The 22,136-nt window shown below is 37.3% G+C and overlaps 3 protein-coding genes across 4 annotated transcripts in view; 1 reads left to right on the top strand and 2 right to left on the bottom strand.

The window, feature by feature from the left end:
- Ccdc18 (coiled-coil domain containing 18) overlaps positions 1-7,294 on the bottom strand; it is a 91,413-nt gene extending 84,119 nt beyond the window's left edge. The window contains exons 1-4 of one of the 2 annotated variants that reach the window (XM_051198028.1): positions 7,223-7,294; positions 6,260-6,402; positions 5,473-5,644; positions 3,765-3,923 (exon numbers count right to left, since the gene is read on the bottom strand). In XM_051198028.1, the coding sequence (XP_051053985.1) occupies positions 3,765-3,923; positions 5,473-5,644; positions 6,260-6,402; positions 7,223-7,237 (489 nt within the window). In that variant the 5' untranslated portion in view covers positions 7,238-7,294. Of the gene's footprint in view, positions 1-3,764; positions 3,924-5,472; positions 5,645-6,259; positions 6,403-7,222 lie in introns of those variants that run through there. The other variant, XM_051198025.1, reaches the window with a different exon arrangement.
- A 1,702-nt stretch (positions 7,295-8,996) lies between these two features.
- On the top strand, positions 8,997-16,183 carry Tmed5 (transmembrane p24 trafficking protein 5). The gene is made up of 4 exons (XM_051198016.1): positions 8,997-9,232; positions 12,009-12,106; positions 14,677-14,860; positions 15,743-16,183. Exons 1-4 carry the CDS (start codon positions 9,044-9,046, stop codon positions 15,959-15,961), a joined length of 690 nt encoding a protein of 229 aa, XP_051053973.1. The 5' UTR covers positions 8,997-9,043; the 3' UTR covers positions 15,962-16,183.
- The window catches only part of Mtf2 (metal response element binding transcription factor 2), a 52,283-nt gene continuing 45,244 nt past the window's right edge, over positions 15,098-22,136 (bottom strand). The window contains exon 15 of the mRNA XM_051198015.1: positions 15,098-15,311. Within this exon, the coding sequence (XP_051053972.1) occupies positions 15,290-15,311 (22 nt within the window). The 3' untranslated portion in view covers positions 15,098-15,289. The remainder of the gene's footprint in view (positions 15,312-22,136) is intronic.

The following is a 22,136-nucleotide window of genomic DNA, read 5'->3' on the forward strand; positions in this document are numbered from 1 at the left end:
TAAGTTAGAAGTGAGAGAGAGGGAGAGAGTGGTCAAAATAAAAAATTAGGTAAGAAATATATATTAAATTTTTATGACTTAAAAACTAATTTTAGGATCTGGGCAGTGGTGGCAAATGCCTTTAATCCTAGCACTCAGAAGGTGGTAGCAAGCAGATCTCTGAGGCAGGTGAATCTCTGTGAGTTTGAAGCCAGCCTGGTGTACAGAGTGAGTTCCAGGACAGCCAGGGATACACAGAAAAACCCTATCTCGAAAAAACAAAACAACAAAAATATGATTTTAGAAAGCATGCTTAATAGAGAAAACCTAGATAACTCAGAAAAGCATAGTAACACTACAGCCAGAAAGATATAGTGAAACCACTAAAACAGAAAATACAAAATATAAATGGTGAATTATTCTTGAATTAGCCAATAATCAAAATATCAATAAAAACTGTTTATACCTGAAAAGTAAGTTTAGAACATGAAGGAACAAGGAAGATATCCTGAATAGAAAAAGAGAAGATAATCCAGAGAATCTACAAATAAGTCATCACCATCCCTTTTCCCACTCCTAGAACACAACAGCAAGGTAAAAATAAAAAGTATATGAAGATATTGAGCAGGAAAGACTTGATATGTGGTAGTGTAAGAATGGAAAAATTTAGCCTAATTTTCCCTAGACTCTGCCCCCTAGCAGTGAGTAGGTAAAAGGTCATTCTTGACTGTTTACAACAGGGTGGGTTTACCAACAGCACCTGTGAGTGAATGAGAACAGGAAATGAGCCTTGCCACACTACCCAGAAGCCCTAGCGAAAGCAGATTTCCTGGGCAAAGGGCAGGCTTGGATAGTTCAAATTGATTGGTCCACACTGGGATGCTATTGAGATGATTGGTTTGTAATGTGCGGGCTTTGTTGTAACCCTATAAAAGCTGTCTGAACCCTCTACCCAGGGTTCCCAGTCCTATACCCCACGTGGAGTATGGCTGCAGACCCCAGTGCACTGGAATATAAAAGACCTCATGCTTTTGCATCAAGACCGCTTCTCGTGAGTGATTTGGGGGGGCCGCCTTTCCTGAGTCGGGGCGTGAGGGTTCGAGCCCTCTGCGGGTCTTACAGTAGAGATATAAATAAAGAGATCAATATAAAGCCATCACCCCCAAGTTTCTACTCCAATCTCATTTGGGACTATCCCACAAGCAAAAAGGCCAAAGATTTTTGTTGTTGTTCAGGAGTTTTTTGTTATTTTTGATTTGTTTGTTTTTAAGACAGGGTCCCTCTACATAGCTCTGGCTGTGCTGGAACTCACCATGTAGACCAGGCTGGCCTCTAACTCACAGAGATTCACCTGCCTCAGAGATCTGCCTGCCTCTGCTGGGATTAAAGGCATGTGCCACCACTGCCCAGCTCCAGGCTCTGCATCCCAAGTGATGCATGCACCACCCCACCCAGATCCAAATATTCATTACTGAAGAAATTAGCTCCATATAAAGATCATTACATTCTACTCCTCCTCTGGGGTCAGTGAATACTTTCTTAGAAAACAACCATTTCTATAAATCATCATTCACAAATGAACAGACTTTGCCCAAACATGGACAACTTCCAATTAACTTTTAAATATCTTTCTCTTAAATATGAATAATCAAAGCACTATCATCTTTCTAAAGAAGCTTTTAACAAGCACAGCAAATACAAAACAATTATTATATCTTATACTGCATCTGGATGTTATAAAACACAAAGCAAGCAGAACAAAGAGCTTCACAAAGGGAAGAAAAAAGTGACAGCTAAAAGAGTCAATGGAAGTATAAAAAATACTGAAAATATATCCTGGAAAAAAAAAAATCAAGTAATGTGAAAAAGACCACTTTGACTTATACAGAACAACAAATTCTGAAGATCTGAGAACAAACACAAGTGACTTCACATTTAATAGGAAAAATAAGAGAAAGGGAAGACAGTTCCATTATCATACAAAAAGATATAAGAAAAACTAGCAGGACACTCTACTGGTGTAAGGTTTCCATGTATTCAATGTAAGTAATAAAGGACTAGTTAAACATATATCCACATGAATACACACACACACACACACACACACACACACGAGGCATGAGTAGATTTTGCAAAAAGGAAAACTCAGGAGCTGGCGTGATGGCATATTCCTGTAATTCTAGTACTTGAGAAGTAAAAAGCAGGAGAATCAGTTCAAGGTCACCAAATTCAAGACCAGTACAGGCTACATAAAGTCTCTCTCACACACACACACACAAATCATAATAACACAAACAAAAAAAGGACAAAGGACTTAGCTCAGTTTGTAGAGCTCTTGCCTAGTATTCAGGGGACTCTGAGCTGTCTTGAGCACCTCAAAAACCAGATACAGTAGTACTTGCCTGTAATCCTAGCCCTTGGGAGGTGAAGGAAGAAGGTCCAAGGTCATTTTTAACTATGGTGAGTTAAGGACAGACTGGGATATATAATATCCTACCTCAAAAACCAAAGTTTAAAAACAAAACAAACAAACAAAAACCACTGAGATTTTTATATGTATATAGCTCCATAATGATTTCTGGTAGTTGTTTTGGCTTTTTGAAACTGACCACAACGATCTGGAACTTCCTAAGTAGACCAGACTACCTGGAAACTAATGGTGGACCCTCATGGCTCAGTGCTGCGATCACAGATGTGAGCTTTTACATCCAGATTCACAGTGCTTTTCTGCCACTAAAAATAGTAGTTAACATGTAGCATAGGCTGACTTTGAGACTGACAGATAACTGAGAATGACTCTGAATATCTGATTTCTTCTCCTTCAATTTCCATGTACTGTAAACATAATGTATCATTTAACCACATAGTCTTTCATGTAAATCAAGCAATTCTGCATCTTAGTCCTAATAGATTTACCTTTACCTTTTCTTCTTAGGCCAGGGATGGGGGGGGCAATTTTTTTTTCCTTCTTTGTTTTTTTGAGACAGGGTTTCTCTCTGTAGCCCTGGATGCTCTGGAACTCAGTCTATAGACCAGGCTGGCCCCAAACTCAAGAGATCCATTATCTCTGTCTCCTGAGTACTGGGATTAAAGGAGTACAGCACTACCACCTGGCTTACCTTTTCTTCATAAAAAAAAAAAAAAAAAAAAAAAAAAAAAAAGATAAGAAAAAAGAAAAAGAAAACTCTTGTGTGTGCATGTTTTGCTAAATATATGTCTGTGCACATGAGCAGAGTGCCCATGAAAGCCAAAAGGTGGCACCAGATTCTCTGAAAGTGGAGTTACAGTGTTAGATTCCATGAACATACTGGGAACTAAACATAGGTTCTCTGTAAGAGCAACAAGTGTCCTTAACCACTAAGCCATCTCAACAGTCCCCTTTTTTTTTTCTATTTTCTAAGTTCCTAACAATTTTAATAAGTTGATTTGGGCTAGAGAGATGGCTCAGTGGTTAAGAGTACTGGCTGCTCTTGCAGAGGACCTGAGTTCAAGTCTCAGCAACCATATGGTGGCTCACAATAATCTGTAATGAGATCTAATGCCTGCTTCTGACATGTAGACATACATGAAGACAGAGCACTCATACCTTAAAAAAAATTGATTTATCTAAATGAAAAAATTAAAAATTATCCTAAATTATCTTCAGATACAATAATGACTTTATTCCTTGTCAATATTTAAATAACATAAAATTTTTCTACCTACTATATAGGCAATATAAATATTTTCCAATTATAAAATCATAAAATATTACAGATATTCTATTAACATGTCAAGAGACATACTTTTGCTTTTGACTGTGTCAATTCAAAGTGGACAGATTCTATTTTAGTCATTAAAGAATGGTTCTGTGTGACCAAACAAGCATTCTGTTGCCTAAGCTTATTAAGTTTCTCTCGAAGGCTTTTAATCTCTTGATCCACAGAAGCAGATGAAAAAGACACCTGAAAATAATAAAGAAAAGAATAATGTATATTAAATTCTTTGATGTTTATACATAATTAATAAAAATGGCAATAATTGCCATTAAAATTGACTAGATTAGGAAAATGAGCATTAGTGAGTACTGACAAAATAAAAGTAAGACAACATTCTTTTCAACTTGTATAAACTAAGTATAAACTGGCAAAAGAGTGGTATACTTTATAAAACTGGTGTATTATTTGATTAGTCAACAACACACTCCTGAGTATAAATATGATAGAACTCTTTGTATTTCTGCACCTAAAGATATTTACAGTTACCCTGTGTAACTGTGGGGAAGGAATACATTCCCCAACCAACAATGAAACAAAATATCCTTTAACTTATGCATGTAATTTTACTATGCTATTAAATATATCTTATAATACACTTTGTTATTTCCAAAATTTTGAGAAACATATTATCTACAGACTACAAAGTCAGGCTACATAAAAGGCATACAAAAACACATCCTGCCAGCCTGTCGTCGGTGGCACACATCTTTTGTCCCAGCACTTGAGAGGCAGAGGCAGGTGGATCTCTGTGAGTTCGAGTCCAGCCTGGTCTACAGAGCTAGTTCCAGGACAGGTTCCAAAGCAATACAGAGAAACTCTGTCTTGAAAAACCAAAATTAAAACAAAAACAAAACAAAACCACATCCTGCCATCTTTAGTAGCTGTTTTACCTATTAACTTTTTTGAGATAGGTTCTCTAATGCAGGCTGACCTCAAACTCCTCATATCTACAAGAATGACTGTGAACTTCTAATCCTTCTGCCTCTACCTTCCGAATGTTAGGTTTATTGAACAAAGTCATCATGCCCAATTTATGAGGTGCTCAAAATCAAACCCAAGGCCCATGGTTACTAAGAAACTCTCTACCAACTGAGCTATATCCTCAGCCTTTTTATTGGTTTGTTTGATACAAAGTTTCAGGCCTTACTGACCTGGAACTCATAGCAATTCTCCGACCTTAGTCTTCCAAGTGCTAGGATTATACACATGAGCCACCACCATGCCTGGCTTCTTACTGTAATTTTATAATTTAGTTTTCTAATGACTCCAGATATATAAATAATTACTCACTTGTCTTTTCTCTTTATACAAAAACTAACATATTTTATACTTCCCTATTTAAATAATATAAACTGGCAATTTCTCTATAATACAATGAAAAAATTCATAGTTTTCCTCTTAACTATGGAGTTTTCATTGCATGAAAAGTTAGGATATAAAAGGAACAATTATGGAACACGGAAGATGGCTGAGCAATTAAAAACACTGGTTGCTCTTCTCAAGGACCTGGAATCACTACTGGAAGTTACCATCTCTAATCTGGTTTCCAGGGATCCAACACCCACTTCTAACCTCCATGACATAATTGCAGGCAAAACACTCATACACACACAATAATACTTAAAAAGAACAATTATATTCTAATCTCAAACACTGTAGTAAAAGACTACAGAGAACATGAATATGGCACGTAAAGAAAAACTATTTTAAATAGTCAGGTATAAAAAACAATAACCTTCTCTCTTTGCTTCTTTTGAAAATCAGTACTACCAGATGTTTTACAAACTTTCTTATAAGGTGGGTAATTTAAATGTCCCAGGTGGCTAGGTTGAGTAAGCTCTTCCAAAATAAACCTTTCAGATCTTGAAGGATTGCAGACATAATCAGAATTTTCACTTGGACTAACACTACAGAGAAAAGAAAAGTTCCATTTCAGTCTGACATAGTTCTTTTAAACCACAATTTTCCACATATAGTAATCAGAAATTATATCTATAGCTACAACACTGTATTTCCAATATAATTTCCATAAATCATATTTAGTTTATATTAGCAATCTATGTATTTCCTGAATCATTTTACTTCAGTAAAGAGAGAAAAAAAAGCAGCTACAATCATGAAAGATTAATAAAATTCTGAATATATATTTCATACTGATTCCTGATACATTAAAGTTGTTTGGGGTTTTGGAGGGAGGGGGTTAGTTTTTCAAAATGGGGTTTCTTCTCTGTGTATTTCTGGCTGTCCTGGAACTCACTTTGAAGACCAGGCTGGCCTTGAACTCTGATCCACCTGCTTCTGCCTCCCAAGTGCTGAAGTAAAAACATTACCACCACTGCCAAGCAAGATGTCTTAATATGTAAATGTTTGTTAATATTTCCATTTCACAAACTGAATTATATTAAAAAGTATACAAAGTTATATCGTAGACCAGAGGCATATTAAACACAACATATAAGATCTAGTCACTTTATGTTTATAAATTAATACTTTAATTTATACATGTGATTTTATTTTCTTGCCTGGATAACTCTTCCCCCAGATTCTGCAAACTCCATTCTGTTACTTTCAGTTCATGTCTTAATGAAGCAACATTTGCAAGCAAACTTTCTTCCTCATTGTCGTTGTCTTTATTATAATAGTCTGATGAACTATATTCCATTTCCTAACAAAGAAAGAAATAAATTTTTTATACTATGCCTGAAGATTCTGTAGTATCAGTCAAAATTTTGTGTATAAGTCACAGCAGTAAAATTTAAGAAAAGAAGAAACTGTGAAAGTGCTTGGTATACTTTTCTAATTAACTTAAATATGAGGAGTTAGAATTTAATAATCACCTTACAAGCCCTGGGTATCTGATAAGATGTTACCACTACAATCTTCCATATTGTCTTAAAAGCTGGAATTACAGGATACTTATCTCTTCCCATTCACAGTGGTAGTAAAATTTAAATATACTCACATTCACAAGTCAAAATCACATATCAAAATGACATTTTGAGGCTGGATATGGTTACTAGTCCTTTAAACCTAGCACTTGGGAAGTAGAGGCAGGTGAGCTCAAGGCCAGCTGGGTCTACATACTAAGACATTCTCTCAAAAACATACAAAACAAGAAAGACATTTAGCAATTCAAGTCATTGAACTACATGGGAAGAACCTTCCATTATATCAACTGGTGAGCAAGCCACTGTAGGGTTAATTAACTAAAAGAGAAAAATCATGATACAGCTATTGCCATGGCTCAGAATTTAAGGGTATTAATTGCTTTCTAGGGCTTTTTACTGCTATTGTCAGCACCCACATGGTGGCTCACACCAGTCTATTAACTCCAGTTTCAGAGGATCCCAAACACCCACACACATAGAGTAAAATTAGTATTTTTAAAGTCACAGCAGAGGATATTTTATTATTTTAATTGTTAAAATAAAATCAAAAGCATCAGAATTTCTAGTTCTGCTACAGATCTTCCTGAATAGTTTTACAATTTCACCTTTCATATTTCACTTAATCTTCTTCATTTTAGTGTCTCTTTCATTGCCCTTCTTAAAATTTGTGCTACAAATGTAATTCCCATGTATTATGGGCAAGAGAGTATCGTGGGGCTGGAGAGCTGGCTCAGGGGTTAAGAGCACTGTTTGCTCTTCAAGATGACCGGGGTTCAATTCCTCTTCCAGACATACTTGCAGGCAAAGCACCAATGTATATAAAATAAATAATTTATAAAAAAGTATAATGTAAAAAAAAATAATGTATTTAGGAAAACTCATTACTTTGAATGGATAGATGAATAACCTGCCTTCTCCCACCCCCATTCAAGTAAAATAGTATAGCTATTCCCTACTCAACATTTCGCAGGAGTGGGATCGATTAATAAAACCTCTCACCTTATTGGAAAAAGCTGGACTGAAAATTAAGGAGATGTCTTGTAAATAAAATGTTTCTACCCTCTTCCGGGTTTTGTTTTCACAAACTTGCTTCTGCTTAAGTTCGAAGACTTTCCCAGTCAGTTAGCGACTCAGGTCTCCATTCTACTCCACATCTATTCAACAGCATCTCGAACTTCACATAGGATAATGATGGAGAAAAAGATAGAAATTTTAGACAAAAAAAAAAAAAAATGCTGCTCAACACCATATAACACTATCTAACCCATCTGAAGCAGCAATGACTATGTCTAATATTGAAATATTGAAACATCCTCATTTTTCTGGGGGTCGCATGTACCTGGAAGGGCACATTTTACCTATGGCCCTCACAACCAGATCTTCAAGCCTACTGAAAATAGATAGATAGATAGATAGATAGATAGATAGATAGATAGATAGATAGATAGATAGATAGATGAAAAATGCGTCCTAGCTGTACACCCTCACACTCATCAAGTGAAGGACAAGAACTCCCCGAATGGGTCAGGTTTTTACGCTTGGGAAAGAGCACATGGTTTTTATACAGTACTTTATCTCAAGAATACTCAATCTGCTATAAGAGGTGCTCCATCTGCCTGGAGGGGGCAGAACATTTGGCATCCTCCTCTGCGATAAAACAAACGACCTCAGAGCAGCATATGCGGCGCCAGGGCCGGGCCGAGAGAGCGTCGAACACCCCAAGAGAAAGAAAGCCCGTTCCCAATCGGGAGGCGTCTGCTCACCACCCAGGTCGCAGCTGGAGTTAGCGACCACAGGCGGCGGCGCACCCACGCTAGGAAGCCTAGGACACTCGCGCAGGACACGACATGGAAGCCTCTAACACTGGAGGAGAAGAACCAGCGAACCTCGGAGGCGCTAAGTTCGAACCGCCGCGGGAGCCGTTGGGACGCGCCTCCCGGGCCACAAACCCCGCCCCCACGCAGGCTCCGCAAATGCGATGCCGGAGCGCAGAGCAGAGCGTGCCGGGAAATGAGGCTGGATGTGCGGATGGGCCGCACGACGCATTCGTACTGGACTACATTTCCCATCATTACCGCCGCTGGTGTTCATTGGTGTGTATGTGAAGGAAGACGCCAAAACCTACAAGTCCAGTTCATAGTGGACTACATTTCCCATCATTACCGCCGCCAGTGCTCATCATTGCTCATTGGTGTGTATGTAAGGGAAGCCAAAACCTACAAGTCCGGTGTGAAGCCGGGATCCGAAACCCAGCAGGGTGCAGAAAGGGAACGGCAGCCCCGCCCTCACCCATCGCAGTGGAGGACAGCGCTTCCCCTTGGAAGACTGCGTGAGCCGCGGCGGCCGAAAGTTCCCTGGACTCGGGGCTTCAGAGGGGAGGTACCAGTTCCCCACACGCCCCTAAACGCTCCGACAGGAATGGGCGGCCGGATCTGGCTGCCGTTCCCAATGCTCTTCCTGGCCGCTCTGCCTGCGGTGCTGCTGCGGGGGGCGGCCAGCTTCAGGCCCTCTTTGGACAGCGACTTCACCTTCACGCTCCCGGCAGGCCAGAAGGAGTGCTTCTACCAGCCTATGCCGCCCAAGGCCTCGTTGGAGATCGAGTACCAGGTAAGTGCGGGGGGAGCTGCCCCCCCCCCTTGAGCCCGGCTGCCCCGCATCCTCGCCTCCCGCCAGCTTGCAAGACTTGCGGACGACGGGCGAGGTGGAGCAGGAGGGGCGCCTGGGAAGCTGGCCTGCTTCCGTGAGTAGGCGCACGCGGCGAGCGAGACTCTTGGGTGCCTGGAGCTCCCAAGTTTGTCCAGTCCTAAAATTAATTGACACCCTCACTCTTCCCTTTTCTCTGGTCGGAAAAAGGCCAGCACTGGTGACGTCGGTGGCGTCAGTCTTTGTTTCTTAATTCACCCATAGCTTTCCTAACTAGTATACTACAATTCTGATAATTCACATTATGGGGCTGATACACGTGTTTTTTTTTTTTTTTTTTTTTTTTTGACGGAATGATGACACTTGTTTGAATCACCCTCACTCCTCACTACTTTAACCAAATTCCAATACTATAAAATCGTCACGATTCAGTTAAGGAATTTGAATTGTGACCATGTGAGCATCTCTAAGTCAGATTTTTTGAAATGTGTTGAAAGGAGTATTTAGTGGTATATCTCCGTCCCAGTTGTATATCTATTGCTTTCAAATCAAATAGGATAATAGTATATTAAAACTTTCAGACCCTTTTTTCATTGAACTTTGTCAGCATTCTTCCCATGTCGCTGTTTTCTTTTTAGTATCAGCAGAATATGTCAGTAGAAAGAAGTGTCTTAATTTATGTATTTTAAGAAAAACATACAAGTTCCACCTGGCAAATGTCTGTGTTTCCAGACAGCAATGCATCAAAATATATGTTGATGCAGTTTTATCTTTGGGGCTTTATTTTTCAAATTAAGTTCCAAATGCCATTAGGTAATAGAGCAGAATAAAGCTTATGTAGTGAAGGCTCAAAAGTTAAAGAATGCACGTGGCACACAAACACACACTCAGGTGGACACGTGCCTTTTTAAAAACTTAATGTAGAACTTTTATATGGAAAAAACTAGGATTATAGTTTACAGGAGGTATCTAAAATCATAGTATCTAAAACCTAAGCAAAACTGAGCTTAATATTGATTTCCATGTATAGGCAAAAGTTAAGCATTTACTGAACAGTTAATGTGTGCAAGATATTTTGCCGGAAGGAGGAACAAATGAAAAGAGAATCCTTGTTCAGGAATTTTAGGGTTTAGGGTTCATAGGCAAGCTTTGAGTTTGAGGGTTTGGGCTTTTTTTTTTTTTTTTTTTTTTTTTGGGGGGGGGGGGGTTTATTTGGATTGGTTGCTGGCCTGTCGGTGGTTCTGTATTTTGAGACAGGGTTTCACTATGTATCCCATGGCATTGAACTCAATAATTAGCCCAGGCTAGCCTCAGAACTTCACAGCAGTCCCCCTCAGGCTCCCAAGTAGGTAATGTGAATAAAGTATGATTACATATAGTTAAAAATAGTCATTTATTGGTTTTCAGAGAATAGGGCTGTTGAAGAAAATAAAATTAAATCTGAAAATGAGGTAAGAATGCAAGAAATGAAGACAGTTTCAGAAAAGGGGAAAACTGAGTAGACTTAATTTTAGGATGTATATTTGAGTGTTCAGAGGTCCACTGTAAGTACTAAGTTTTTATTAGTTTTGAAAACTGTAAAGTCTGAAGGCAGAAGTAGCAAAATAGGAAATAGACAAAATGGCTAGGCAACATAGAAGGGGCTATAATGTACTTCATGATAAATAGCATTTCTCTTATTTTTTTCATTGACACATAAGATTTTTTTTTATTTCTTTTTGGTTTTTAGAGACAGGGTTTCACTGTGCAACACCTTTGGCTGTCTTTGAACTAGATCTGTAAACTAGCCTGGCCTCAAACTCCCAGTGATCCACCTGCCTCTGTTTCCCAAGTGCTGGAGTTAAAGGCTTGATTTTTCTTTGGGCCACCAGCTCACAAATAACAACACAGATTTATTAACTATAAGAGCTCAGCTTTAGCATAGGCTTGTCCCACTAGCTCTTACACCTTAAATTAACCCATTTATACTAATCTACATTCTGCCACATGGTGTTATCTCATCTCCATACTTCCCACCCTGCCTTTCTTCTTCCTAGAGATCTTTCTCTGCCTGGAAGTCCCTCCTACCTCTCTTGCCTAGCTATTGGGCATTCAGCTTTTTATTACACCAATCCCAGCAATACATCTTCACAGTGTACAGATATCCCACAACACACTACCACTGCCTGGCAAACACATAAGATTTAAGCAGATTGATGGATGGAGTGTGAAAAGCAGATTTAATGGAAGCAAAATCAGATGCAGGGAAACCTATTATGGAGTTGGTGAAAGAAATTGGATGGGAAAATAATTTTTATTAATAAAAACTGTCCTTGAAAGCTAGGAATGGTAACATATGCTGGTAATTCTAAATGCTCAGGAAGCTAAGGGAGAAGGGTGACAAGTTCAAAGCCTGGGCTATATGTAATGAGACCCTGTCTCAAAAAGAAAGTTGGAGCACAATAGAGGATGTCAACCTCTGGCCTCCACTTGCACATCTTTTAAAGACAGGACATGGTGGCATAATCCCAGAACTGAGAGCAGCAGAGGCAGGCCCTGGTTTACAGAGGGAGTTCCAAGGCAGCCAGGGCAACATAAAGAAACCCTGTGCCAGATACATACATACATACATACATACATACATACATACATACATACATACATACATAGAATCTTTTAAAAAGCCTTTATATCACATGGTTTACTTTATAGACGTTTCTATTTTCAGAGTTTGTAATATGTATTTTTTTCTCTCCTATAGGTTTTAGATGGAGCAGAATTAGATATTGATTTCCATCTTGCCTCACCAGATGGCAAAACCTTAGTTTTTGAGCAAAGAAAAACAGATGGTGTTCACACGTAAGTTGATTGTTTGTTTGAGTCACATATTTACATGAAGGCCAACCAAACTTCATCTTGTCCCATAACAGACTATGCTCATCGTACTCTATTTGAACTTCATTTTATCTAGAAAAGGCCAATTACCACAACTTCCAGTGTAATAAGGGTTAAAGGAGATACAATATATGAAAGAAGTGGCTAAGTTATTAAGAGTGTAATGAGTATTCACTAATTTATAATGTAAAACAATCCAAAATGCTCAATGAAAAATAAATTGGAAAAAGATAAGAGATTGACATAAAACATGATTACCATAGGTTGTATTCATGGTAAAATCATTTTTAAGCCTTATACAAAAACTAAAATAGAGTTTGACTTGTGTGATTTTTCTAGTGTTAAGGGGGGGGGGAGTGAATCAGATCAGTAGTCATTACATGGTAATAAGCATAAAAACTGAGTTGGTAAGAAAATGCAGATGGTAGCTATTAGATCCAAAGTGTCCCCCTCCCCCCTTGCAGTCCCAAGTTGACAATGTCATGGGTTGGCATCATCTAGGCTAAATTCAGGTTGTACTCTGACCAGGTAAATAGTAGGACTGCTACTTAAAATCAGCATTCCTTAGAAACCTTGTAAAGTAGATTTCTATTTGTCAAGAAAAGTCATTACTTCCCTTATCTGCTCCACCACCAATACAGCTAACTATCTTCTAAAGGGTATCTAGTTCCCTTTTAATTCAAGCAAGCCTCCAGCAGATCAAAATTAACTCTTCTACCTCCTACCACAACATATACCTTGTAACTGGCAAGACTACACACACACACAGCCTTGACAATTGGAATAAACTTTACTCTTTTATTCATGGAATGGACAGTAGTTTCACTGTACCCTCACAGTAATGATTAGAAAGAGGTACAGCAGTAAAACCTGACATTATACACGAATAGTCCTGGTCAAAGGCTCTATCACTGAGCTGTATCCCCTAGCAGTTTTAGGCTTGCTTTGTTTGTTTTTTGAGATAGGGTCTCTCTGTGTGTCCTTGGCTGTCCTGGAGCTCTTTGTGTAGGTCATGCTGGTCAAACTTGCCCACCTCTGCCTCCCAGGACCACCATACCCATCACTGAAGATCCCGCCTCTGTCAAGCATAATTATATAATATTGATTATCCAGTTTAATAAAGATTAAAGTATCAGATGTATGTAAAAATAAATCTGATGCTGAGTAACAAAAAAAGCAGCTCTGACTCCCATCCCCCCCTGCTTAAGCCCCCCAACCGAATACCAACCGAAGCCTCTCTTGAGAAATTGAAAATTGAGTGGCAGGCAGTGTAAATGTATCCAGAAAGGTTCATCTAAGTTGAAAACTTTCTCACTAAATTAGAATTTCTCACTAAAGAAAATCATCTCTTGTATGGAGCAATTTCCTCAGGTTTTATTTATTTATATATATTCATTGCAATTTATAATTTCTCTCTGGCTCAATAAAAAGGACTATAAAGAAAATTTTTACCTGAATCTAGAATTCTCACAGAATAGCGTTCCAGGACAGGCTCCAAAGCTACACAGAGAAACCCTGTCTCAGGAAGAAAAAAAAAAAAAAGGAAGAAAGAACCACTCCACTAAATAAACTCTGGCCAAATCAATAATTTCGAAGGTAGTGGGATTTCTTTTGTGGGGGAGGGAGGAAGGGAGGTTAGAGCATACACCTTTAATTTCAATACTCAGGAGGCAAAGGCAGGGTGATTTCTGTAAATTCAAGGCCACCCTATTCTACATAATCAAGTTCTAAGACAGCCAGGACTACATAGTAATACCGTGTCTCAAAAAAGGTTTTGAGACAAGAGACTCACATTGTATCATAGACTAGCCTCAAAGTCACAGCAATCCTCCACCTCCTAAATTCTGGGATTTAGATGTGAATGGCAATTATTCAATACAGGCAGGTAATTTCACAGAGTAAAGTTCCAATTATTGGTTTCAGACCTCTTCCCTTATCTTTGTAAACTTATATTTTAAGAATACATTTAATGTGTCAGAATTCGGACAGAAAACCCTTTGTATAATTACTGATTTAAAATAAAATGTTGTATGTGTCTATGTGATCTGTCAAGGTCAGAAAAGGATGTCAGATCCCTTGAGACTTAAGAGTTGGGTATAAACCACCTGTGTGGTTCTTAGCCACTGAGCTATCTGTCCAGTTCCAACTGTCACTGTCTTTGAAAACTAAACAAGCTTATTATGATTTATCATATATTTCATCTTTGAATCCTATTCTTTTCTCCCACCAAAAGAAAATTAGATTAAGCAGGGAATTGGTAGCACACACCTTTATTCCCAGGACTAGGGAGGCTGAGGCATAGGGATCTCTGACTTAAGGCCAGCCAGGTGTACAAAGGGGGTTCCAGGACAGCCAGGACTGTTACAGAGAAACCCTGTCTTGAACCACCCCCCAAAAAATAAAAAATATTAAAATAATTGAATATAATTGACCAAGTAAATTCCAAGTATGTACAACTTGCAAGTGTTTGCATATATTGTCATTGTCAGGCTGGAAGTACCAAGTGCTAAAACTGTGCCCTTGTTTTCATGTAGCATAGAGACTGAAGTTGGTGACTACATGTTCTGCTTTGATAACACATTCAGCACCATTTCTGAGAAGGTAATTTTTTTTGAATTGATCCTGGATAACATGGGAGAAGAGGCTCAAGAACAAGAAGACTGGAAAAAATATATTACTGACACAGATGTGCTGGAGATGAAACTCGAGGACATCCTGGTTAGTGCGGTCTTCATAATAAGTAATGACATTTGAACAGCCAGAGATTTCATTGTACAACAGGAATTGAACTAAGCATTCCTAGCTATATTTTCCAAAAACTGTTTTTGCCACATTTTTATATCATTTCAAATCTCAATTTTAGCTTATGTCTATCTTTTTATTGGTTTTTCAAATCCCTTATCTCAAATGAATGCTATCCTAAAAATACTTTTATAGAAACTGTGCAATTTTAAAAAAATGAAAGACAAAGTGAACTTATTTTCTCATAGTTCCAGAGGCCACAAACCTGAAGTGAATTTCACAGGCTAGAATCCTAAAAGTGCTGACAGGGCTGAGCCCTTTTGAAGGCTCTGGGACTCTTTTCAGTGCAAGCTTTGCTGATTTCATGGCTCATACCTCTTATATCACTCCAAACTCTTACATCGGTTATAATGTGTGTTGGACCTCCCTGAAAGACATAACAAACATTCAAACAGTAAAATATTATAGACACAATGCATTAGACAAAAATTGCCAAACAACTAAAAATATAATAAGTTGGTCTCTTAAAAATTTTGATTAAAAAAAAAATGTTTTATGGTTGTCAGAACTATGAGATAATATATATAATATATAAAAGTCCTAGTGCTGTGCTATTCAAATACTTTGATCTTGTCTTTTCAATTCATAGTATCTTTATTCCTCTGTTAAATAAATTTAAATTTATCATTACTATTTTAAAGCCTCATGGAGGATCTCCAGGTGGTACAAGTCACACCTGCCCTTTAATTGAATTGTATTCTCATACAATTTAAAAAGTTATTTTGATTTTAAAATCATATTATTAGAGGAACTTGTTTTTAGTATTTTTAATAGTAAAATTACTATGTTTATCTCCAGGAATCCATCAACAGCATCAAGTCCAGACTAAGCAAAAGTGGCCACATACAAACACTGCTTAGAGCATTTGAAGCTCGTGATCGAAACATACAAGAAAGCAACTTTGATAGAGTCAACTTCTGGTCTGTGGTTAATTTGATGGTCATGGTAATGGTGTCAGCTATTCAGGTTTATATGCTGAAAAGTCTATTTGAAGATAAGAGGAAAAGTAGAACTTAAAACTCCAATACAGATTACCTAACTTTGAAGAAAAAAACAAAAGAGGCAGAACATTCTAATACATTGTTACAGTCAAGATCATTACTAGTCTTTTCCATAACATTTTCAGAAAATAAGTGTAAGATATGTAATATAAGAGGAAAATCCTTATTTTATGTCCAGATAACTTTATTGACCCTGTTATACACTTAAGTGTATAACAGGGTCAATATATTCTGTTATATTCTGTTATATATTCTGTATATTCTGTTATACACTTAAGTGCATAACAGAATATCATACTAAATTTAGACTTAATTGAAGCCATGTTACCTATTTTCCTAAGTTCAAAATATTTCTCAAATATATATGAATTACATGAATGAGCAATATACTTAAACACATCACCACTTTGCTTTTTACCCAGAGCTTTCTCTGTATATGTAGCAGGTACAAACTTAGGTTAGAAATCATTTGAGAATTATATAATCATGAACTAAATAGATCATTTTTTTCTCTATTACATCTTTCCAAAAAAGTAAATATAAGTAAGTATACCACTGAAATTATATTTTTTAAGATTTTTCTTTTTTTTTCAAGGCAGGGTTTCTCTGTGTAGGCCTGGCTGTCCTGAAACTAGCTTTGTAGACCAGGCTGGTTTCAAACTCACAGATCCTCCTGCCTCTGCCTCCCAAGTGCTGAGATGAAAGACATATACCACCACTGCCCCAGCTATTTTTAAGATTTTTATAACCAAATATAATGTGAATGAAACATATCCAAAAGTACTAGTTTTTATATACTTAGTCTACATTTCCAAAAGCTGACATTTTGATAATTAAAAATGGAAAGACATTCTTTCCTCATAAAAATTAGGCAGTGTCTTTCTATTTGACATTACAAAGGTTTTCTTAGGTGAAGATATATAAAGGAAAGTTAATGTTTATGAATAGGATGCATTCTGATTAGACATTAGCTAAGATTAAATTTGAGGTTAAACGAATGTATTTTCATATTACCCATCAAAAGTGTTTTATTGGTTTTTACAGTTATTGGTTTTGGTTTTCTTTGGGTTTTTTTTTTTTTTTTTTTTTTTTTTTTTTTTTTTTGTTTCCAGACAGAGTTTATCTGTGTAGCCCTGGCTGTCCTGGAACTCACTCTGTAGACCAGGCTGGCCTCAAACTCAGAGATCTGCCTACCTCTGCCTCCCTAGTGCTGGGATTAAAGGTGTGTGCTATCACCACCTGGCCAATAGCTATTGGTTTTGATAATACAATGTGAGGGACATACTGGTGAATAGATCTGACCTTAGAATAAATAAATAGCTCCTAAGTTCTCAAAAGCATCAGAACCATAGGAAAGAGCTGAGATAAACTTGAGAATACCAAATACAAAAAGTTCACCCAAATAGAACCATGACATCTGGAATTAGATGGGCTCTTCTTGCCACCCCAATTCTAATAGAAAATAGAGGAGGGTAATTTGTATTTCTCATAGTTTTTATCTTCTAGTTATTGTTTTGAATGTTCAAGTAGATTTTATAAAATATACATCCTACCATAAGATTTATGGTTTTTATTATAACTTTCACAAAATTACCTATAATTACTTACTGACTTTGAAGGATTATAAACACCCAAGGCTATAAAAGCCAATACATTGTCAATTAGAAATAATCCAATAAAATACACACACACACACACACACACACACACACACACACACACACATATATATATATATATATTCCATTTATGTCTATTATATTGCCATAATTCTTAGTGAGCGATAATGATCTTACACTACCCTGCACACACACACATACAAAACAAATACGGTACCCAGAGAAATACTCACTTCATTTACAATTTATGCTTTAGAATTGTATAGAGATAGGGCCCTTGGGGGAAGACTAGAAATTTATTTTTCCCTATTCAGAGGCTTTTCAAAACATGAGATGAATGCCATTTATGATCAGTAACTGACCAAGAAAATGCTCCAGTATTCTAAGCAAAGCTTCTATAGCACATGGAGAACAAAGGTCAATGAGACCATTACTAAAAAAAGCCCCTTTTTCCATTTTACATACAAGAGAAGCCAGCTGGAGGTTCCCTAATTGATTAAGCACAGTACACTTAGTCTTCTGCATCTTTTCTGTAAGACTGTGATTAAGAATTCTACCTCTTATATACAGCCAGTACTGTACTGTATTCTTAATTCCTTACTAACACTGTATTTCTTACATCATCCTGTATGTAATTTGTGCCACTGACTTTAAATCAGTTACTTCCTGCCATTTAAAATGGTAATAGTATCTTTATTGGAAAAAGTAACTTAGAAATGTTAAAGATTTTATTTTTATAGACAAAAGTAAAAAGAGATGTTAACCATATTGTCTGTATTAATCATAAAAAAGTAAAATTGTAAGCAAAAAACCAAAATGTTTATTTTTAAATGTGTATTACCTTTTTCATGAACCTTTTGATGTTACTTTCTCAATTATGCTAAAATCAAATAAGCCATTACTTGATCTGATTTTTATCTTGTTCTTAATTGTATAAATTACTACAGTAGTTTTTAAAATGGAAGTGTAAAATCACCATTCTGAGTTGCATTTGGATTGTGTGCTCTTCCACAAGGTCAATAAACAAAAGGTAAATAAGTTTGAAACATTGTTGAAATAAACTATAAATCACAGTATACTTACATGTATCTATCATTAAACATGTCCTAAAATTAACAAAAGTCCCTGTAATTTTGTATCTCCAGTGAAAATTCTTTATCAGGAATTATAAAACATATTAATTTAGCATGTATTTTTTCTTATGAGTTTTCTTATGCAGTGTTTCTCAAATTTTACTATTATTGTGAAGTAACCTTAAATGAGCAAGAGACTATGGATACTAGGTTCTTTACAGCTAATAAAAGTTACTGTCAGAGAAATTGTACCCGCCTATTGTAATTGTTTTCTTTTTTTGAGTGCTCTATCTGCACATACCAGGAGAGGGCAGCAGATCCCACTACAGATGTCTGTGAGCCACCATGTAGTTGCTGGGAACTCAGGACCTCTGGAAAAGCTGCTAGTGCTCTTAACCTCTGAGCCATCTCTCCAGCCCAAATTTTTAAATGTAAAAGGAACATTATTTTTTAAAAAATGTATGTGTTCAAATTCACCAGGCCTACTGTCTTACTGACCCCCAGACATTTTTTAAATGTTCTGGCAAATATTCCTTAGTTAAACAACACGGGAGGGAGAAAACAATAGGTTACAGTGTGTCCAGCCTTTAGACATTCTACCATAGACATTGTCATCCAAAGATTTTACACCTGAAAACTGTTCAATAGAGTTTATACCCATGTGTTTAAGTAACTATTATTTTGTGTTGGGTCACATTCATAGCTATCCTCAGCCACAGATTAGAAACATCTGGTACACAAGGAATAAGAAAAACCTACAAAATATGCAGTCAACCATTTATTATCAGATGCAATGATTTCCAAATGGAAGATGTGTGAAATGGGTATCCTCACAGACCTGGCATTCCCAGCATAATCAAAGCAGTGCTAATAACAAAATGTTGCAAGGTGCGAAGTATAGTATTTTAGAAGACATAAAAGCAAAGAATATGCTCTTCAGCAGTCAGGGAGAAAAATATTAAGTATTAACTACTAATTTTTCAAGTACCAGCTTGCCACCTGTTTTGTTAGACCCTTAAGCATCTTACTTAGGTCGTGTCTGTCTGTGGGGCCTCGGGCAAACTTCTCTTGTAGTGCACTAATCATGCTATCTCAAACTGATGTATACAAACCCTCTACTCACTAAAAGAAGAGAATTTGTCTATTTGCCACACAATACAATACCAAAGACATTGGTTATGTATAACTCTCCTATCTTCAGCAACCCTAGTACTGGGATTACCCAACACTGTTTTTAGTATAGCTTTTCTGTGGTATAAAAACAGGACAAAGGTTTCCTGCCTTGTCTTTTACATCCATGTGCTGTCATTGCCACACTTCTGCACTAATCACACCTGCACTAACCACACCTCTGGACTAACCACACCTGCACTAACCACACCTCTGCACTAACCACCCCTGTATTACCTGGGACCTGCTCCACCCATCTGTTCTTCTCCCAACTTCAAAATAAGATCAGGATTGGAGCTTTCTCTTTTTAAGTTTTTTTATTTATTGTGTACATGTGTGTGAACATACACCAGAGCATTCTTGAGGGACAGGGGACCAGTATCAGAGAACAACTTTCAGGAGTCAGTTATCTTCTTTCCTTATGTAGATCCCAGGGATTGAACTTGGGTTGTCAGGCTTGGTAGTAAACATCTTTATTTGCTGAGCCATCTTAATGGTCCAAGATTTGTATCTTTTTAAGATGGGTTTGAATGTTTAGTATGCTAGTTTCTTTTTGACTAGACTGCAACAAATGCCTGTCATTTTCTAAAGTACTTCCAAATACCAAAGACAAAAGTAAATAGGCTAACCTGGAAGGCATTTTCTGGGAGCTACTATAAATTTTAGCTTTTGCTGACTTTTCCAATCTTGCCCCTTCCCACAAAAAATGAAATGTTCACTCAGCATTTAATTGTCTTAAATATTTTATAAGTACATTATCCTTAATTTTTCCAATATTCTTTTCCTCACTTATCTTTAACTAAACCTGGTGACTAAGTTATTAGTCAATACAATATACACTTAGCACACTTGAGGACTGTGTTCAACCCCCACCACAACCAAAAACATTTGCAGGCTGGTGAAATGGCTCAGTAGTCAAATGCTTCCAATGAAAATCTAATTGCCAAAATACAATCCCTGGAATCCACGTGACAATGGGGTAGAGAACTGAATGCACAAAGTTGTCCTCTGACCTCCACACATGTATACACATATGCATGCCACATAAGCTTAAGACAGTGTTTCACTGTGTATACTAAGCTGTCCTGGAACTCAGGACATCTCTCCCTTACCAGTGCTGGGAATAAGGGTACATGCCACCACGCCCAGCAAAATAAAATCTTTTGGGGGGGGGAAAGCTATTTGTAAATTTTCCTCAGTATTTATTTATATAACTACTATTGGGTTTTGTTATATATCTTTGTTTTTTTTTTTTTTTTTTTTTTGAGACAGATTGTGTAGTCCTGGAATTGAAATCTACCCACCTCTGCTTGCCTAACCTCCAGAAGTCAGAAAAATCAAGGTGAACCACCATGTGGGGGTATTGGGAACCAAACCTGGTCCTCTGCTAAAGTAACAAATACTCTAAACCACTGAGCCATCCCTCCAGCACCAAAACTGCTGATTGTTAAGATAGGGTCTCATGTAGCCCGGGCTGGCCTTGAGTTGTATAGCTGATGACCCTAAACTATTCATCTTCCTATTTCCATCTCCCCATTGTTAGAGTTAGACACACCAACCACCACTTTCTACTTTATTCAGTGATGAAGATCAAATCCAGGGCCCAATGCAAGAAAAATAAGGACTCCCTTATCCCAGAATAAGCCTTTAAATTGAATATCAAAATGAAATCCTTTCCAATTATATTGATACTACTTTAAAAATATGGTTTTTTAGAAAATTTTTATTCTGCTCTAAATTATTGTTTTTATATACTGTAATAACAAGTAAGAAACATCTATAGGGGCTGGAGAGATGGCTTGGTGGTTAAGAGCACTTGTTGCTCTTGCAAGAACTCAGGTTCAGTTCCCAGCACCCACAAGATGGTTCACACACATCAGTAACTCCAGTTCCAGGGAACCTATCTTTTGACTTCCACAGACACCAAGCACATATGTGATGCACATACAAACATACAGGAAAAACATGTAAGTCCTAAAAAAAAAAAAAACCCTCACTTTTATTTAAATTTTCTACATACCTGTCATGTATCCATCACAAAGAAACCAATGTGCTGCTTCTGTTTTCTTAAGTACTTAAGAGCAGGCCTTTAAAATAAGGGGTATGGGTTGGGAATGCAGCTTAATCTGTTGCATTGCTCAATACACTTGAAGCCCCAGGTTTGAACCCAACACCTCATAAAATGCAGCATTATAGTTGTGTGCCTGTAATCCCAGCACTCAGAGGCAAGAGGATCAGAAGAGGCACAAGATCACCCTAAACTTCGAGCTCCAGGGTAACCTGGGATACATGAAGCTGTCTGAAAACTAACAAAATAAAAAGCTCAGTA

Source organism: Phodopus roborovskii, unplaced genomic scaffold (genome assembly GCF_943737965.1).
Source record: "Phodopus roborovskii unplaced genomic scaffold, PHOROB, whole genome shotgun sequence".
Classification (NCBI taxonomy): domain Eukaryota; kingdom Metazoa; phylum Chordata; class Mammalia; order Rodentia; family Cricetidae; genus Phodopus; species Phodopus roborovskii.